Source organism: Herpailurus yagouaroundi, unplaced genomic scaffold (genome assembly GCF_014898765.1).
Source record: "Herpailurus yagouaroundi ecotype Mexico unplaced genomic scaffold, PumYag 162, whole genome shotgun sequence".
Taxonomy (NCBI): Eukaryota; Metazoa; Chordata; class Mammalia; order Carnivora; family Felidae; genus Herpailurus; species Herpailurus yagouaroundi.
Genome location: NW_024412403.1, coordinates 2,722,037 through 2,740,037, shown reverse-complemented (window position 1 = coordinate 2,740,037; position 18,001 = coordinate 2,722,037). Strand labels below are relative to the sequence as shown.

At 53.7% G+C, this 18,001-nt stretch overlaps 1 protein-coding gene across 3 annotated transcripts in view; it reads left to right on the top strand.

Moving 5' to 3' along the window:
* RRP1B (ribosomal RNA processing 1B) overlaps positions 1–18,001 on the top strand; it is a 30,018-nt gene that overhangs the window by 2,217 nt on the left and 9,800 nt on the right. Inside the window, exons 2-13 of one of the 3 annotated variants that reach the window (XM_040483799.1) lie at positions 4,944–5,026; positions 6,595–6,652; positions 7,936–8,021; positions 8,588–8,649; positions 8,998–9,127; positions 9,978–10,042; positions 10,500–10,681; positions 12,355–12,446; positions 13,084–13,181; positions 14,086–14,105; positions 14,773–14,904; positions 15,417–16,081. In XM_040483799.1, coding sequence (XP_040339733.1) covers positions 4,944–5,026; positions 6,595–6,652; positions 7,936–8,021; positions 8,588–8,649; positions 8,998–9,127; positions 9,978–10,042; positions 10,500–10,681; positions 12,355–12,446; positions 13,084–13,181; positions 14,086–14,105; positions 14,773–14,904; positions 15,417–16,081 — 1,673 coding nt within the window. The remainder of the gene's footprint in view (positions 1–4,943; positions 5,027–6,594; positions 6,653–7,935; positions 8,022–8,587; positions 8,650–8,997; positions 9,128–9,977; positions 10,043–10,499; positions 10,682–12,354; positions 12,447–13,083; positions 13,182–14,085; positions 14,106–14,772; positions 14,905–15,416; positions 16,082–18,001) is intronic. The other 2 variants (XM_040483800.1, XM_040483801.1) reach the window with 2 other exon arrangements.

Genomic DNA, 18,001 nt, shown 5'->3' with positions numbered 1-18,001 from the left:
GCGTGGAGTACGCTGGGCCTGCATAAGAGGAGCTGCAAGGCGAATGTCGCAGGCGCGGCAAAATAGGCAAGGCCTCTGCCTCCACTATGCTCCCATCAACGTGAGATGCAAGGTGGGAAATAACTTGTCCTGACATTTGCATCTCACTGGCAGGCCCAAAGTCTGTTGCCTTTTGTCTCGGGCATAGTAAATAAAATCTCAAATGTTACTGATACAAAGAACTGCCCGTGAGCAACATAAATAGCTTTGTGAGATTTTTTGTTTTTAAGTAACCTCTACACCCAGCATGTGGCTCAAAGTCAGGACTCCAAGATCAAGAGTAAGATGCTCTACTGACTGAGCCAGCCAGGCGCCCCCGTAGCCTTGTAATTTTGGAAACAAATTGGAAATCTTTGTAGTGCTTAAAGGAGCTAAATGTTGCTCTGGTGCTTTAACTGTTCACACAGAACACTCACAGAATGACCACTGTCTGTGGTTTTACTCATGAGAGGTCATTCGTCTGTCTTCAGCAAACACAAAGCACTTACTGCGTGCTATTGTTATTCTTGGCTCCAGGGATAGGGCAGTGAACAAAAAAGACAAATCCCCTCCCCCCCAGTTTTATTGATTCTGCAACTTGAAACATTTGACATCTACAGAAACTGAGATGTATCTTGAAGTCAACCTCGTGACTTTTATTTGCCCTCTTTCATTTGGTGACACAGAAAATAACTGTACAACTGAGAGTTGCCGGGGTCTCAGATACAGTGATGGGGGAAGTGTCTCTTCATTCTGACACGTTTGGGGGTTCCTGGACCGAGAAGTGAGAATAAATGAGAGCTGTGGATGTGTGTGTGTATGTGGTTTTGTTTTTTTGTTTTTGCTTTTTTTTAACATTTATTCATTATTGAGAGACAGACACAGAGTGGGAGGGGCAGGGAGAGAGGAAGACACAGAATTGGAAGCAGGCTCCAGGCTCCGAGCTGTCGGCACAGGGCCCAACGCGGGGCTCGAACCCACAAACCATGAAATCATGACCTGAGCCGAAGTTGGACGCTTAATCGACTGAGCCACCCAGGCTCCCCGAGAGCTGTGGATGTTTTGACTGACCCTGGTGTGGACTCACCCCCACCTCACATGGCTCCTGAGCTCATCGTGTGCTGACAGTGGCCGTCAGGCTTTCTCATTTCACAGCTTGTTGGAATTTACTCAGCCCATGTCTCACTTCATGTTCACCCCGTTTGTTGTGAAATAACTAAACCTATGTTGTTGCCAGAAACTTAAGCGACATTAAGTTAAAGAAACTCAACCCCAGGGGTGCCTGGGAGGCTCAGTCGGTTAAGCCTCTGAATCTTGGTTTTGGTTCAGCTCATGATCTCGAGGTTCTTGGGATCGAGCCCCACATCAGGCTCCTCACGGACCTGCTTGGAATTCTCTCTCCCTCCCTCTCCCTCTCCCTCTCCCTCTCCCTCTCCCTCTCCCTTTCCCTCTCCCTTTCTCTCTCTCTCTGTCAGTAAGTAAACATTTTAAAAAGACTTAAAAACAAGTTTAAAAGAAACTGGTATTTGGTTTTTACCACCTAAACTCCTGGGTGAAAATGAGTGGTTTTTCTACGTATATTGAAAATACATGTTTCCAAAGGGAAAAGAGCTTCAGTGGCCTATGGGTGGAGAGCATGAGACAATCCGAACACCTGCCAACTGGGTCGTGCTTCACTCTTACGAAGCGCTTCTCATACGTGCTTTTAGTTTTGTTCCCGACCATAAGCCGTGCACGTATTGTAGGCGAGGACACAGGCCCACGGGCTCGTTGACGGTTTTCTGCCGCAGCACAGCTAGTAAGTAGCAAGCTGGGGCCTCACCGTGGGTTTGTGACCACCACACTTTTGCTGCCTCACGTAGGGTGAAACACTGAGAATATGTCTTCACGTGCAGCCCCTTTCCTGCCCGCCGTCTGGGATCCACTCGCTCTGCTACTCTGCTGAAATCCACAGTCTTCCGTTACATAAGCCTCTCCAGAGCTTGCCGCACCTCCAACTCCTACAAGCGTGGGTTCTGCACAGTTACTTGGTCTGTCGCATCGTCACTCGGTGCTGATTTGACACACGGGTGCACTTAGAACAGTCCTCCGGAGATAAACATACACTGTGCTATTTTTAAGTGAAAAAGGCCAGAATTTGGAGTATGTAGAACATGCGATGCTTTTCGGGTTATATACACAGCTATGCATCTGTGCATTTCTGTGCTGCATATAAGTATTATGTCGAAGCACAAGAAAGATCTGGATGGAAAGATGTACATCAGGCAGATAGCAGTGGTCCCTCTGGGGTCCAGGAGGTAGTGAACAAGGCACCTTTGATTCTGTAACTTCTGGTGTAATATATGAATAGGAATTTTTTGCAATAAAAGTGTGTTATCGAATGAGACTCTTTCAGTTACAACTTGACAGAACGTCCAAGCCAAACTAGTTTTAAGGGGAAAAACCAAGCACGGCCTCATGCAGGAGCTCGACTGATAGTGCCAGAACTGTTTCCTACACAGCAGACTCTGCTCCCCTAGATCGGCTCCCTTCTCAGGCAGGCTCCCCAGCAAGTGGCATGGTGGCCGAGTGCAGGTGCGGACTGTGTCCCCTTCCAGTCTGCTGGGAGAGAGCGACTCTCCTGAAGCCTGAGCAGGAGCCTCGGCGAGGAGGTCGTCTGTGCCTTGAACCAGCCCTGTGGCCAAGAGGACTCACGCTAATTTGGAATAAGCCCAGCTTGCCGGCTCCCCTCTGTGTCTGGCGAGCCCCACCTAGACCCCTGCCTCCCCCGCTGGGCCCTGCCTGGTAGGGGGCAGCGCTGGAGGGGCAAACAGTATGGCAGAAACGGGGATAGCCAGCACCAGGCCTCACACAGGAACCGGCGACATTCAGTCTTGTTTGCTCGTAAGTTTGCCTGTGGTTATGGCTTTCTAGTCCCCTTGTGAAGAGTTTTCTACACAAAGAGAACGGAAACAGCCCATGGTAACGCTGTGGTAACCTCATACAGTACTTGTTTCCTTGTTTTTTATTACGACTGTCTCAAACATATAAAAAGTGTACCCGTCACTCTGCTGCAGCATCTATTAATACCCGGTTTGTGTAATCTGCCCACTTCCTCCTCCCACGAAAGAAAGCCTTAGGAAGCAATCTCAGACATCTCATTTCTTCTCCACACACCTCAGTATGTGTCTCTAAAAGATGAGGACTCTTTGTAACATGACCACACATGTGTACCCTTATCACATCTTTTTTAAAAGAACTCCTTTATATGAAATACCTAATCTGTTGGGTTTTCCCATCATCATCTCCATTTTTCAGGGATTCATCAGAATCCAAGCAAGAACCGGTGTGTCTGTGGTCGTTCGGTCTGCAGCGCCCATCCGTGGTTTTTCCTCTTGGAGCTTGCTTGTTGCAGGAGCTGCGCCATTTGCCCCATGGAGTCTCTCGTGTTTGGGGTTTTGCTAGCTACATGCCATGGTCTCACCTGACATACTCCTCTGTCCCCTGTATTTTCCCCCAAGCTGATATTAAATAGATTCGACATGATGTCGGTTCGTTTTGGTAAGACCATTTACCGGGTGGTGCTGTGCCCTTCTTTTGCATTAACATCCTGCATTGAATGGAGAGTCGGGTCTGCAGGCCCCGAAGGACCAGCGGGCGTCGCGGGCCCAGATGGCTCAGCAGGTTTGGGTGTTGCCGGCCTCATGTATCCATTCCAAGTTCCACTGTGCTTTTTCATCTGATGCTTTCCCAGCCATTGGTGATCCTTGCCCCAACCCCAAATTCATTGGTCTTTAACATGACTGAATGTAAGTACAGGTCACTTTGACAGAGTTCCTGTGGTCCTGACTGTGGCGGTCTCCGATCTGGGGGTCCAGGAGAATCAGTCACTGGCGCCATAGTTGTGCCAGCGATAGGCGCCCAGGCGTGGCTTGTGCCATAACAAGCGTGGGGGGGGGGGCAGTTGCCACATGATTTGCCCAACCCCTAAAGGAAATGTAATAAACTTCACTGTAGTTTCTGGTGTATGGATTTTAAGTGAGAAACTATCACAAAGAACAAAAATGTGCCCTAATAAAATTGTTGATATGAAAAAGGTCTTCAATAACTTGGAAACCGATACCTAGGTATGTAAATATCTTTAAAGGTGCAAAACTCACTCCGAATATACTAAGTAAACTTCAGTACATCAAAAAGGATTTGTTTGCCACTTTTTAATTCTCTTTTGGTACGTTGAAATTACATTGATTCCAAATGTATACGTATTGTGAGGTACTTGTGAGGTTTGCCTCCTTTGTCCTACTTCGATATTCCGAAAGATTTTTCCTAGTACCTGCTAGTGAAGTATTAACACAGGCCATTTGTAACATGCCCCAAGACTCGAGGATTGTGTTTGTTCCCCATGACACCTGGGGTCTGCCCAGGACCTAGAAGGCTATCTGTGACTCGTAGCTCAGTCAGAGGTATAGTGCAGGGCTTGAAAATGAGTCAGAAGAGGGCTAACCAGGTTGATCTCCCTTCAAACAGGCTATCGTTGCCCAGTAAATGAAAACCATAACCAGGAGGGAAAGAGATCAGGGTTTCGCCGAGTTTGACCTCGTGGCAGGATCCTTAAAAAGGTATCCTTGCAAAAACGTCCCAGAGCTCTGCCGGTTTCCATGGGGCCGGGTATACGGGACGCGAATCCTCATCTTTCGTAGGACTCGCGGTTTTATTTTGGACGACTGATGAAAGTGTTGGTGTGCAGGATGAGATGATAAAACGACATAGCCTGTGTGTGCTTATTTTGTACCACAAGGAAGTGTGTGCCTCAAATTTAAAAAGACATTGCGGGCGAAAGAATGAAAATGTGGTATTGCTGTCGCTGCCCGTGAGGCAGCGCAAGATGCTGGGACAGGAAATGGGAGGATTCTGAAGTAAGACGTCTGTGCTGTTTTGTCCCCTAGGAGGTTTCAGTCAAGAAGAACTCCTAAAAATATGGAAAGGGCTCTTCTATTGCATGTGGGTGCAGGACGAACCCCTCCTACAGGTAACACACAGTTCCCTTGTCCTCTGGCTGGGTGTTGTGGCCCAGATGGATAGAAGGGGCTTGCTCGTTCCCTGCTGTGTCGGTCCCCCGTGCACAGAAACAGCTTGCAGTCACCGCCCGGGGTTCAGTTGCCCACCTCTCGTCCATCTAGAGAGGGACACGGTGCCCAAGTCACCTTTTCAAATAACGAAGAATATGGATAAAGGGAGATCTGGTATTTCGCTGTCATGCTTTCATAGGCTGGTTCCACGGTAGGTGTCACGTGACTTATTTTAGTTTCTGTTTCCTCTTCTATTATTCGTGGTCGATAAGGGCACGGCACTGGTCCGAGAGCCTGTGAGCACCGGGCTCTGGGCTCACCTCTGCCATGATTTAAGTGGGTGCCAGGACCGGGCAGCCACCTTGCCGGGGCCAGGATCTCTGTAAAGCAAGCGGTGGCCCCCCCACCCGACATCCCACCCTTGAAGTCCGTGGAGACGCACAGATGTGCACGTGCTTCTGGACCCGTCTGCCAAGCACCCTGAGCCCCACCACCAAGGCGCTGTAGGGAAATGGCTTTCAGTGTCCACAGACCTTTGTTCTGGTGTGTAACAGCTAGTGGAGGCTAAGCCTTGAGGAGCGCGGTGTGAAACGCTTCGATAGATAAAACACCACAGATTGTATTTGTCTGGATTTTAATGTGCAACTTTGCCACTTTCCCAGACCCCGTAGTAGCGGGCTTTGATTTATTGCTTTTACTGCACCGAACATATTTTGAGTAGGACAGCAGGGCAAAATATTTGTAAGTTACATTCAAAAGTAACAGCCGACAGCTTTAGTGGAGGAAGAAAACGTGAACGAGAGCCTCATTTTCCAGTCTGGAGTTCAGTTAAAATGGGGGAAGAGGACTCGAGGCCAGGTGAAGCGCCAGGAATGCCGAGGAGGACTGTTCTTTTCTCACGTAACTTGTGAACGGGATTCTCTCGCTGACGCTCCCCAGGGTGGGCCTCTTCTCAGAGCCAGCCTGCCCAAGTCTCCCCACAAATGAGCTTTGCTGCGTTGTAGCAGGCGCCCTGCACCTGACCCCTTGCCCTGGACAGAGCCTGGAGGGGAGCCGTTAACCTCTGCTTCACCCCCCCACCCCGCACCCCCGCCTCTGCGGCCTGCCTCCGAGCAAGCCCAGCACAGGACTTTCTGGTTCCACACGCACCCCTGCGGAGTGGCAGTCCCCGGGTCTACCCATCGGCGATCCCCTCGCCAGCTCCCGTGTTCCGGGATCGGGGGCTTAGAATAGAATCTCACTTTAAGGTCTATATTTTTGAAGCCAGGAATTGACAGCTCGTTTACTCCTGTAGGTCATTGGAGCTGAAGCTAGAGATACTTTTCTAACCAGGCAGCGTGACCCTCACGGGCATGTTACGTTGTAGTCCGCTGGGACCAGAAGTTCCACGTCCGGTAAAATTCAAATACTGACGTGACAGGAGGTCCAGACCCCAGCAGATGCGGGAGGAGAGCAGGCTGGGTGCTGTCCCCTTGACCGTGCTGCCGCCCAGTAACCCCGCTGTCTCTCCCCGACCCCACCTTTGCAGGAGGAGCTAGCAAACACGATTTCCCAGCTCGTCCACGTTGTTAACAACTCGGAGGCCCGTAAGTCCTGACGTTTTCATGACTTTCCCAACTTTCTTGTTCATCAGCTTTGGTAACTTGCCTAGGAAACTAGGCAATATTGTTTCTTCTCCTTCCTTCAAGTTCCAGTTTTCCAGGGGGCTTGTTGCACGTGAACCTGGGGCTTCCTTCCAGTGTGCAGATGTCAGGCGACAAACCTTCCCTGTGGGAGAGCCGTGATGAGCTTAGATGTTGATCCCAAAAGAGGGCAAATAAAAGAGGCACCTTGTGCGGTTGAATCACGGGTGACATCTCAAAAGATTTCAAAACAGTGGTTTAAGAAATGAAAATCTCCAGAGTCTCCAGATTCTGAGCTGCTTTAACACTCCCAGGGGCCATGTGTGCTTGTGCCCATGTGTGCTATAAGCTCAGCATGCCTGGCTGTCCTCCCGGAGACCGGAGCCAGTTGAGGTCGTCATTGGTAATAAACCGTAAAATAGCCAGCCCCGCTGTACCAAAAAGAGCGGAGGGAGAGGTGAATTCTTCCTGAGATGTTCAGGCTTTGATCACTGACAAAGGAAAAACAGACGGCAGAGTTGGTGGGTGCTGCTTGGTGCTCCTTGGAGCAGAGCCATCCACCCGGCCTTAGTGACCCCAGTGGCTGTCCAGGTCTCAGCCAGGTCCCAGCCGACTTCCACACATGGAATATCGTCTAGGTTTTCACTTATCAAGAAAGAATTATGCAAAAAGAAGTAAAACAAACCGAGAAAATCAACAGTTATTTTTGGATGGAAAAGTGGTAGTTTCATGGCCCAGAAGAGAAAAATAGAATGTTCTGTTAGAGCTCATCCAGCTGACGCAGAACATGAAACAAAAAGCTGAGTTTCTACGCAGCTCGTCCAAGTGTTCGTCAAAATTAAGGGCTTTGGATCCACTGTTAGGTGTAGGTGGGTGGGAAGGGCCCGTAGACGTGGCTCAGAGAGTTTTTTATTTTAATAGAAATATTTAATAGACCAAAAATATTTTAGTAAAATATTTAATAGAAATATTGTAATAGACTTGGCCTTGTAAGTCGATAAAGACAAAGGCCGCACGGAGCATTGTAGTTGAACATCAAGATAGTACCAGCCTTCCTATCTTAGTAGGTTTTTATTCAAACATGAAGGAAATCACCAAGCATATTTAATTATTGACCAAATAGCTGCCGAAAACCCTTGGAGAACGTAAATGATAAGTGATGCTAGTTTGTTTCTCTGTTACTTTCTTGCTTTATGGTAACGCATGAGCGTGAACACCAAGCATTCAAAGCCTCTTGTTCACTGCAGAACACCTGTTCATTCAAACCTTCTGGCAAACGATGAATCGAGAGTGGAAGGGGATAGACCGGCTGCGCCTGGGCAAGTACTATATGGTAAGATCTGAGCACCTTACCCCGTCTGCTTCAGAAGCCCCTGAAGGGGGGATGTTGAGCGTCTTGAGGGACAACGGGAAAAGGTTTATCTGTGAAGCAGAGGGGGCTCCAGGCTTAGTGTGTCGAGAGGTAACGCGATCCAGGGAGGGCGTTTGAACGTGTGCTCGAAGGCGGCTCTGCTCTTTCAGCTGTTGGGGAGGAGTTTGGGATCCTTAGTTAACACTCTCTGCGGAAAAGGAAAAGGTAAATGCAGGGCGCCTGGGCGGCTCAGTCAGTTGAGCGTCCGACTCTTGATTTCCGCTCGGGTCACGATCTCACGGTTCGTGAGATCAAGCCTCGCGTCGGGCTCTGTGCTGACAGTGTGGGGACTGCTTGGATTCTGTCTCCCTCTGTCTCTCTCTCTCTCTCTCTCAAAACAAACATTGAAAAAAAAAGAAAAGGTAAATGCGGTTGTCGCGACGATGTTTTCACTTCGGAGATGCAGGCTGTAGCAGTTCCATCGGGGTCTTTGCTGTGCCGACTGACCTTGCTCTTCCTTTTGTAACCAATTTGTTGTCCGTCTTTAGCTGATCCGTCTGGTCCTGAGGCAGTCCTTTGAAGTTCTCAAGCGAAATGGCTGGGAAGAAAGGTCGGTAAAGGATCTGGGAAGGCACTGGGCAGCCTCGAAACCTGCGAGGTAGCAGTGGGTTCGAGGCCTTTCCATGAGGTCGTACGAAGTGCCTCCTCTTTGCCTCCTGTTCTCTTACCTGCTGTGAGAGGCAGAGCTCCCCACGCGTGAAGAGCTCACCGCCCGGTAGAGGCTTCTCGCGGGGCTGAGCACACACGCAGCTCTTCAGCCCGATTTCGGTGGCTGCTTTTCCCTCGAGGCACTGTTTCAGCCTTGCGTCGTGTTAGGCGGTGTGGCCCCGGGGGTGAACGTGACTGTGTTCTTCGGCCACGCTGCGGTTAACGCAGCCGTGTGCTTTGTGTTCTTCAGCCGAATCAAGCTATTCTTAGACGTCTTGATGAAGGAGATCTTGCACCCTGAGAGCCAGTCTCCTGATGGAGTGAAGTTCCACTTCATCGGCATTTACCTGGACGAACTGTCCAAAGTGGGAGGGAGAGAGGTAAGGAGCAGATTTCCCGCCAGCGGCAGTGACACGGCCGCTCGCCTGGTCCGGGCTCTGGCTCCTCCCCACGTGGGCCTGGAGGGCGGAGGACAGGCTGCTGTCGGCACCTGTGTCCCCAGCGCCGCTCCCACCCGACTTGACAAGCCCTTCCCCGTGCGGGAATGTATCCTAAGCGGCCAGTGGGGCACGTGAACGAGGATCGTGCACTGAGGGCGCTCTCGGAAGGCTTCCTCGTAAAACAGTTGAAAGCCGCCTACACAGTCCAGTAGTAACAGCAGGATGTGCTCGCGGTGTTGACTCTTTAAAAGCAGGAGGGAAAGAGCCATAGACGCAGCAGTGCCAGTGGCACGCCTCTTCCAACACTGTTTACGCGTGAATGGACAGTGCGGGAGAGGAGACGTGTTTTTAGCCTGCAGGTGATCATCTGCATTTGGAATTAGCAGGCCTTTTTTATTTGTTTTAGTTTCACGCTATTTTACGAGTGTTCCGCAGTGAACACGTGTTCTTTTCATTAAAAGAAAGCAGGGATAGTTCCTTGGTCCGAACTGTTTCCGATGGTGTCCGAGCAGAGCCTGTCTGTAGGGGAGAGAACGCAGAGCAGCACGGGTTGATGGGGGGGGGGGGGTTCTTTGATGCCCCGGTGGCTGGAAGACAGCCGTGGCCCTTAGATGACCTTTAGCCTGGCACAGAGCGTCTGGATGATGCACGCAGAGCGGATCTTGGAAGCGGCTCTCCGGGAGAGGCGTTGACCTTCGTCAGCCTACGTGAAAACTCTCTCTAGGACCTATCAGAAGCAAAGGCTCTTTTTCTCCCCTCATTGTTTCCCTATTTTGTTTCTAAATTTCAGCTTTTGGCAGATCAGAATCTCAGGTTCATTGATCCATTCTGCAAAGTCGCTGCCAAGACTAAGGAGTAAGTGGTTGCCATGTTTGTTTTCTCTGTTTCATTTGGTGCTTCATTGTGGGTGATGGTGGTAAACTTGTGAAGTGCCATGCGAGTACCTGGGCTGGTTAATCCAGAGCCGCAGACGGCTGAGCTCCGAATAGCTGGAAGCCGGACTCTGGAAGCTCGGAATCCTAATTGGGCTCCACTGGCTTTGCGGTGTGGTCTCGCGCATCCAGGAGCCCCGCCCTCCCTCGGCCACAGCCCTGCCTGCTTTGACCGCGAGCCCCACCCCCGGCCTTGCACAGCCACAGCCGAGCCTGGCCAGCTCTGGAGCGCGGCAGCCGGTGGGTGACGCCAGTGGGTGACAGCAGGTGCCCGGTGGCTTCTCCCCGCCACACCCCTCCCAGGCCAAGGCCAGGGCCAGGGCCAGGGCCAGGCCCTCTGTTGTAACCAGCTTCTCGTCGCTCTTCTTACACACCCTCAGCCAGACGTTGGTGCAGACTATAGCTAGGGGTGTTCTTGAAGTCATCGTGGACCAGTCTCCTCTTGGACCTGAAGAGACCCTCGAGGAACAGAAGCCTCAGGCGGGCGAGGGTGAGCCCTCTGAAGAAGAAACACCTGAAAACGAGGTGGTGTGGAGACAAACCGTCAGTAGAAAGAAGACCGGTAAGAATTTCCTCCGGCAGCCTTTTTTTTACACAGAGTTCTCATCGGATGAGCACTTTTTGGTATATGTGTTGGAATCTTGCTGACTACGACCTGGAGGTCAGCGCACGTGGCTCGGCCGTGGGCTCCCCCAGAGAAAGGGCGCAGAGCTGCGTGGAAGGCCCACACCTGCCCAGGGGCCCTGGGTGGCGGGCACGTGCCTTCTCCCGGGACCATGACTCCCTCGAAGGTTTTACATCGTTTTGCTCTTCCTTTGGTTTTTATTTGTTTTTATTGTTGTGGGTTTTTGGATGTCTAAAACATCCTAATGTTGACTTGTGTCTGTCTGCAAGGGGGTCCTCAGCAGTCACACTGCAAACACACACTTGTTTCTGTAGCTCTGCTGCCTGGTCTCCCAGGTCCCTCCAGGGCCCCTACCCTTTGGGTGGGTAGCACTCGCTGTGGGCGGGCACCGTGCGGGCTGCTCCTGCGTCTGTAGCGGCTGCACGTGGAGCCTGCGTCCCAAGTTGCAGCCCATCCAATCTGGCGGTGGTTCACGGCGTCTCGGTGCGGCACTGACATGTCATTCAGCCCTTAAAAAGCAAAGATTTCAAAAAGTAATGGGATTTAATTTACACGTTTTTTAATAACAGAACACTAAACTCTCTCTGTACAAGGAGCCAAGTGTGTTTTTAACATTGTGTCTTGAAAAATCTGGAAAGAGGGACGCCTGGATGGCTCAGTCAGTTAGGCGTCCAACTCATGATTTTGGCTGAGGTCACGATCTCACGGTTCGTGGGTTCAAGTCCACATTGGGCTCCACACTCGGTGAAGAACCTGCTTGGGATTCTGTCTCTCCCTCTCTCTTGGCCCGTCCCTTGCTCGTGCTCTCTCGCTCCCTGTCTCAAAATACATACATAAGCTTTAAAAAAATAAAAATAAATCTGGAAAGATACCAAAAGGTCAATTGTTGGTCGTGCGTGGCAGTTATGGGTGACTTCTGTTTTCTTTGTACTTTTGTCTGTTGTAAGTTTTCCACAGTGACCGTACATTATTTTTTAACCAGAAAAATCGTTATCTTAAAAAGGGAGAAAAAGTCTCATCTTAAATTCCACGTAGGTGACAGAATTAATCAGATGACCTTGAGCAAGTGTCGTGTGGTCACGGGACCTGTTTCTGTCTGAACCAGAGACACTCTCCCAGCCTCCTCTGTCGTGCTTGTTAGCAAGCACAAGGTCCTGCTCTCTTCTCCAGGCTGTGCCCTGAGGCCACACCACTAACGAACTCACAGGATTTGAAAAATTGTGAGTCTTCATCTACTTCTTCATGGGCCTCAGCACTCCTTGAATTATCCTTTGACTGCTACAAGTTGCATCGGTATTAGTCTGTCTCCTGCAGCAGCTCCGTGAGAAGTTAGTGTAATAACGGTGTAGATTTTTGCCACAACCGCAGGTTGACCCCTTGGCCTTGGGCCGGGGGCGCGGAGGGCGGCAGCTGATGTGTCTGTGATGTGACTAAAAGGCAGAATGTGTAATGTGTGCTTTCTCCCAGAGTTCCTCTAACGAGACTCTTTGGGGAGATCATAAGTGTATTTGCAGGGGCTTCTGTGCAAGGAGACGTGAGTGAGGCGGTGGCTCCTCCGGAAGTAGTCGTTGCCGTGTGTTTGCAGCCATGTCTTGGGTGTGTTTTGACAGCACTGACCCAGCAGCACTCCAGGATGGACGGCGTCCGCGACGACGCGGCGAGAGGCGGCGGGCGCCTGGAGGACGCCGGGCCCCTGCTCCAGGTCGGTACGACTGTAGATTTGCCGTGGAGTGGCCCGGCCGGCTGGGAATTAGGGTCAGAGCTCATTATCCACAAGGCCTGCCTGTGGATTAAGTCGTCTTTAATCCTTTCACTCGCCGAAGTCACCTTCCTTACACGAGCTTATTGGAGACAAAGAAACGTAAACGTGACAGAATTTTGAAAGATGTCAGTCTTCACTTTGGCTTGAACCGTTGGGACCTGTTCCATTCGTACGACAAGGCCAGCTCAGTGCTTCTCCCATAAGGAAAGGTTCCCGTGTTACCGAGTGTAAGTTGGACACCGAGACTGAATTTGCGAAGAAGCACATCCCCAGGCAGACTTTATGTGGTGTGTTTTCCCACAGGTCTTTTGTTGTTGTTGTTGTTGTTTAAATAAACAAATAAATAAAGCAGGTAAAGAATAGTTTCCCCAAGAACAAACAGCAAATTTTTCAAAGATACTGCTTAACCATCTGGTCGCCAAACCTTAGCACTCGTTTGTGTTTAATAAGACCGTCTTGTTGCTGGATGCTTCTGGAATCCACGCTGCTGCTTTCTCTTAGCAGTGGGAATGACTTTCTAAGTCAGCGGTCTGGCTGCGGGTTTACGTCTCGTTTACGTCTCATTGTTCTCACGCAGTTCGACTACAAGGCTGTTGCTGACCGACTCCTGGAAATCACCAACAGGAAGAACACCCCTCCCTTCAACAGGAAGCGTCTCTCCAAACTCATCAAGAAGTGAGTGACTGGCGAGCGCTCCGCTGACGTCCGCCCGGCCTTCCTCGCCTGTAGCCAGAGCAGCAGCGCTGCGCGCACACGGCTGCCCCCCCCCCCCCCCCGCAGCGGATGCTTCACGTGCCCGTAGCTCCCCTCCCGGGCCGCGTCCTGAGGGCATGAAGTATGCTGCTTAGGTGTTCGCGAGGTGGGCAGGGGTTTCGAGAACCCACTCCCTCACCCCCACCGCAGCCGGGCCAGATGTGGTAGTGGGTGTCACTGTGGCCATCCCAGCGGTTTGGCACAGAGCACCATGGTTGGCGGCAGGGGGCGCCCGAAGTTAACTGTCCTCCGTGAGAGCAGGCGCCCTTCGGGGCACTTGACACGCATCAGGTCATGTTCGGAGAGGCCCCGGAAGACCTGTCACTCCTGACCTCACAGATGGGCCGGCCGGGGCACAGGGCAGGTAACCGGCTGGCCCGAGGCCGCAGCCACCAGGTGACAGGGCTGGACTCAGACCTGCTGTCCGCACCCCCTTCCCCGGTGCTCTGCCGCCGGAGTCCTTGCCTCCCACCAGCACGCGGCCCCTCACCCTTTTGTCCTGACACCACCACCGGGTGGAGCGTTTTCTCCTCTGGGCGAACGGAGAAGAAAACGGGCAGCTTCAACCTGAAGAAGGAAGTTCTCATCTCTTCAGTTTATGTAAACGAACCAAGATAGAATCTCTGGATCACCACATCCTGGAGGATGTCGGCGTTGAGGGCGATTCGTCCTCCACTTTGGGCCTTTGCCTCAAGCCTCCCCTTCTAGAGGGGAAGGAAGTGAACTTAACACACGTCCAAATAGCACATCTTAAAAATTATGTGCAGGTGTTTGCAGAACATGGAAAGAAGGGGTTTCTCAGAACTTCTCTTGATTTCTCTTTCAGATTTCGGGATCTCTCCGAAGGTGAGAATGTCTGAGGATTAGCCCTGACGACGTTACGTGAGCAGGGCCCCACTGAGACGCTCATGCCAGATACTGAGACACGGCTTGAGTGACACTGACTGGGAACACAAGACATAGCAGCCTTTCCCTGTGAAAGGCGTCAGCTCGGCAGGGCCCTTGTGAGAGCCACAGTGCCGGGCCTCTTCCAGCCAGCCCACTTTCCCGTCCCGGGGACCCAGCGGATCCAGACCTGAGGCCGGAGGGAGGGGGGCATCGTTGTCTTAGCGGGAAGGATTTCTGGTGGTCGAGGAAGGTGCCAGTTTGATACCTTAGGAAGAAGAGAAGTTAAGCTCTCGGGGCCCCTTTCCTTTGTTGTGGTCAGTTGAGCCCCTGGAGCAAAGCCGTTGTCCACAGGGACATGAGCGAGCCGGTGGCTCCCCCAGCCCCCCGTGCGCCTGGGCACTTAGAATGGGGGGCAGCTGCCCAACCCCGGTTGCAGTGCAGAGACGGGCAGGCCCCACGGTGTCACCCGTTGTGCGCGGTCCCCATCAGTAGCTGGCAGGTTTGGGCTGGGGAGGCGGTGAGGAGCCCAGATGAGCACACAGGACTCAGGTGGGGAATCTTCCCGTGTCCAGTGGGGACAGAGTCTGCCGGTCTCTAAGCTGACCAGAGTGGCTTTGGTGTTCAGCAGGCAGCCTATCCCGGCTCAGTTTTGCTGAGGACATTTCTGCTGAGGGAGATGACCAAACACTCAACCGAGGAAAGCACAAGAAAAAAGGAAATAAACTTTTAGAGAAAACCGACCCGGAGGAAGAAGGAGGTGAGCTGCACAGCTTGCCGTGGACGCGGGACGGGGTGGAGGACGCGGGCAGCCCGCGGGGAGTGGCGTGCGCCCCTGCAGCCCTGGCAGGCTGGGCCGGGTCTCCCCAGGTCCTTCCAGAGCCTAGCATCAGCTTTGAACGTGTGGCGTTTTCTGTGGAACCGTTACGGCCTCCTAAGCTACAAGTGTTCATTTCCTCCTCGGGGCCGCTTCAGGGTGGTGGCAGGGAGGTGGAGAACCAGATAGACCCCACCCTCGGGAGCCTGTATTCTGTTTCCGCCTCAGGCCCGTGGGGAGGGCCGTAGGGCCTGAAAACCGTGGTGATGGCCATCCCATCCCTGTGGGAACAGGCCTTAAGAGGGTTTGTGGTCCCAGCTGGGACAGGGAATGGCGCCCACGACAACGCTTGCGGGGTGTGGGGGACACGGAGGGCCTGGGCCCTTCTGGGGGTGGGACACGGGAAAACCGTCTCCCCGCCGTGGGCACCTGTGCATTGGCGTGTGTGTCTCTAGGAAACAAGTCCTTCCTTGCTGAGGAAGAGGAGAGCGAAGGCAGCGTTCAGAAGAGGAAAGGGAAAAAGAGGAAGAAGGTCCATCTCCAGCCAGAGCATTTAGGGTCGGGGGCTCCGGCCCTGCCCCCAGAACAGAACGGGGGCGGGGAGCCGGAGGGAAGTCCAGGAAGAGCCCAGAAGATGCCTGCGGCTGAGCCGGGGGCACCAGCTGCCCCTCGCCCCCAGGAGCACAGCGTTTCGGGGCCCACCCCAGCACAGGGTAAGAGGAAACGACCGAGGAAGAGAAGCCTGAGGGTCCAGGGCGAGAGCTCGGAGTCCACACCACCACTGCCTCGGGGGGACGAGGCCCGGGAACCGTCCCCTCCGGCACCCCCTGCCAGTGGAGCCCCGGTCCGGAAGAGGCCGAGGACGCTCGGAGCCCTCCCGATCAACGGCAGCGGCCCCCCCGCGCTGGCCTGGCCCCCACCCCAGCAGCAGGGCCGTCCAGCCGGCCTGCCCCCGGGCAGGAGACTGAAGAAAAAGAAGGGGGAGCCCAGCGGCCTTGACCTCTACGACCCGTCTCATCAGAAAGCCGCCATCTTGAAAAAGAGAAAGAAGATGAAAGAGATGTGTAACTTGGAGCGCCGCGGGGTGTTGAAGGCCGAAGCCAGGCTCGTCCAGGCTCTGGTAAGGCAGCCGTTGCGGGGGCAGGTGGGGGACACGTCCAGCCTCGAGGAAATACAGACTCTCGGTGGCCCTCCCCGTCCCCCATGAGGCTACTCCGAGGCTGCGGGAGGGTGGGCACCCGGCCGGGACGTCGTGCCCACGGCCGTGGGGGGGGGCGCCACTGTCCCGCAGCGTAAGTGCACAGACCGAGTCGCTGTCAGGCGCTGGCCTCGACTCATCATCAGCTCCTGGCCAGTCCTTAGGCCCTTTCGGCAAAAGACAGAGCCCAGGATTTTCTTCTCTTTTGCTCTTTAACGAAGAGGCCGCCTCTGCTTATACGTCTGAGCCAGCGTAAGCAAGCGGTCAAGCTCTGGGAGGCATCTGTACCCGTGACGGCACAGTTCCGCTGGGACACCAGCCACGCCAGTCACGTGGGGGCCCGCTCAGGGCGGCCTCACGTCTCAGCGGTGATGGTAGAAGCGAAAACCTCGTGAGCCGCGAGGCTGCAGTATTTACTCCCCGCCCTTCCAGGACAGGCCTGCTGACCGCGTCCCCCTCTGGTACTTGGAGGTGCTGCCGTGCGCGGTTAGCTCGCCGAGGCCTTGTTCAGCGGGAACTTGAGCGGGTTGGGTCACGTGCTGATCCCAGAACGATGGCATCTCCGAGCGGTTAGCTCAGCTTGTGGTCGGAACGAGTCTTCGCTGGGGAAGCCCTCGGAACTCTCCAGCGGGCTCCAGGAAGCCTATTCTCACCTTTGGCCTTCCCCTGACCAGCTCTGTCGCCTGTACCATCGCCCCTTGGCCCTTCATGCGTTCACCGGCTGCTCTTTCCTTGCTGAGAACATCAGGGAAATCTGTCTCGTTCCTCCGGCCCTTGGCAGCCTCTCTCAGGATTAGAACTACCGCGAAGTAAGCCCCGGGGTCACGGGAGGTTTTCCTCCCAAGCGAGACCCTGTGTCTCTGCCAGTTGGGCTGAAGGTCCGCAAGAGAGGCCCCCCGGGTCTGCCCCTCGCCGGCAGCACTGTGGGCTCTGCGAGGGCAGGCAGCCCACTCCCCAGCCAGGAACACCAAGACCTGGTGGAAGCTGGCAACGCGACGTCCGCTACGTTGGGCTTCCCGGAGCCAGAGCAGGGTCCTTGCCGTGGGTGCTGGTCAGCTGTCAGACACCCAGTGAATGTTCCTCATCTGCCCGTAAGGGACCCGCGGGGCCTCACAAGATGTCACCTTTGCCCTTTCTTACCGAACTTTCAGTGGAGGACGATGTCTCGGATCAGAAATGAGAAAATGGGGGCGCCTGGGTGGGGCTGTCAGTTGAGCGTCAGACTCTTGGTTTCGGCTGAGGTCGTGATCTCGTGGTTCGTGAGTTCCAGCCCCTCGTTGGGCTCTACGCTGATAGGGTGGAGCCTGCTTGGGACTCTCTCTCCCTCTGCCCCTTGCGTCTGCCTGCTCTCTCTGTCTCTCAAAATGAATGAACTTTAAAAAAGAAAAAAGAAAACGAATTACTTAACAGGTGGCCTTTGAAAGGCAGAAATCCTCGGGACAGGGGACCTAAGTTTAAAGATACACAAAGGCGGGTCTTGTGGGTGGGAGGACAGGCACCCTCTGGCCCGGTGGGCACGGTGCCACGAGAGCGAAGCCGTCGGGTGCGCGTGACTGCGCCCTGCCTCGTGAGGAGGTGCCGTCGACCTCGCCCGGGAAGCGGCGGGCGTGGGGTGTCTGAGCTGCAGACGCTGCATCCTGGGGGCCCCGCCTGGCTGCGTGCGCACCCCTTCCCCCGTCCCGCTTCACCTCGTGCTCGGGTGTGACCCTCCTCACCTCCCCTCTCCTCTCCTCTCCTCTCCTCCCCTCCCTCTCCTCCCCCCCCCCCCTCCCCTCCCCTCTCCTCCCCTCCCCTCTCTTCCCCTCCCCTCCCCTCCCCTCTCCTCTCCTCCCCTCCCCTCTC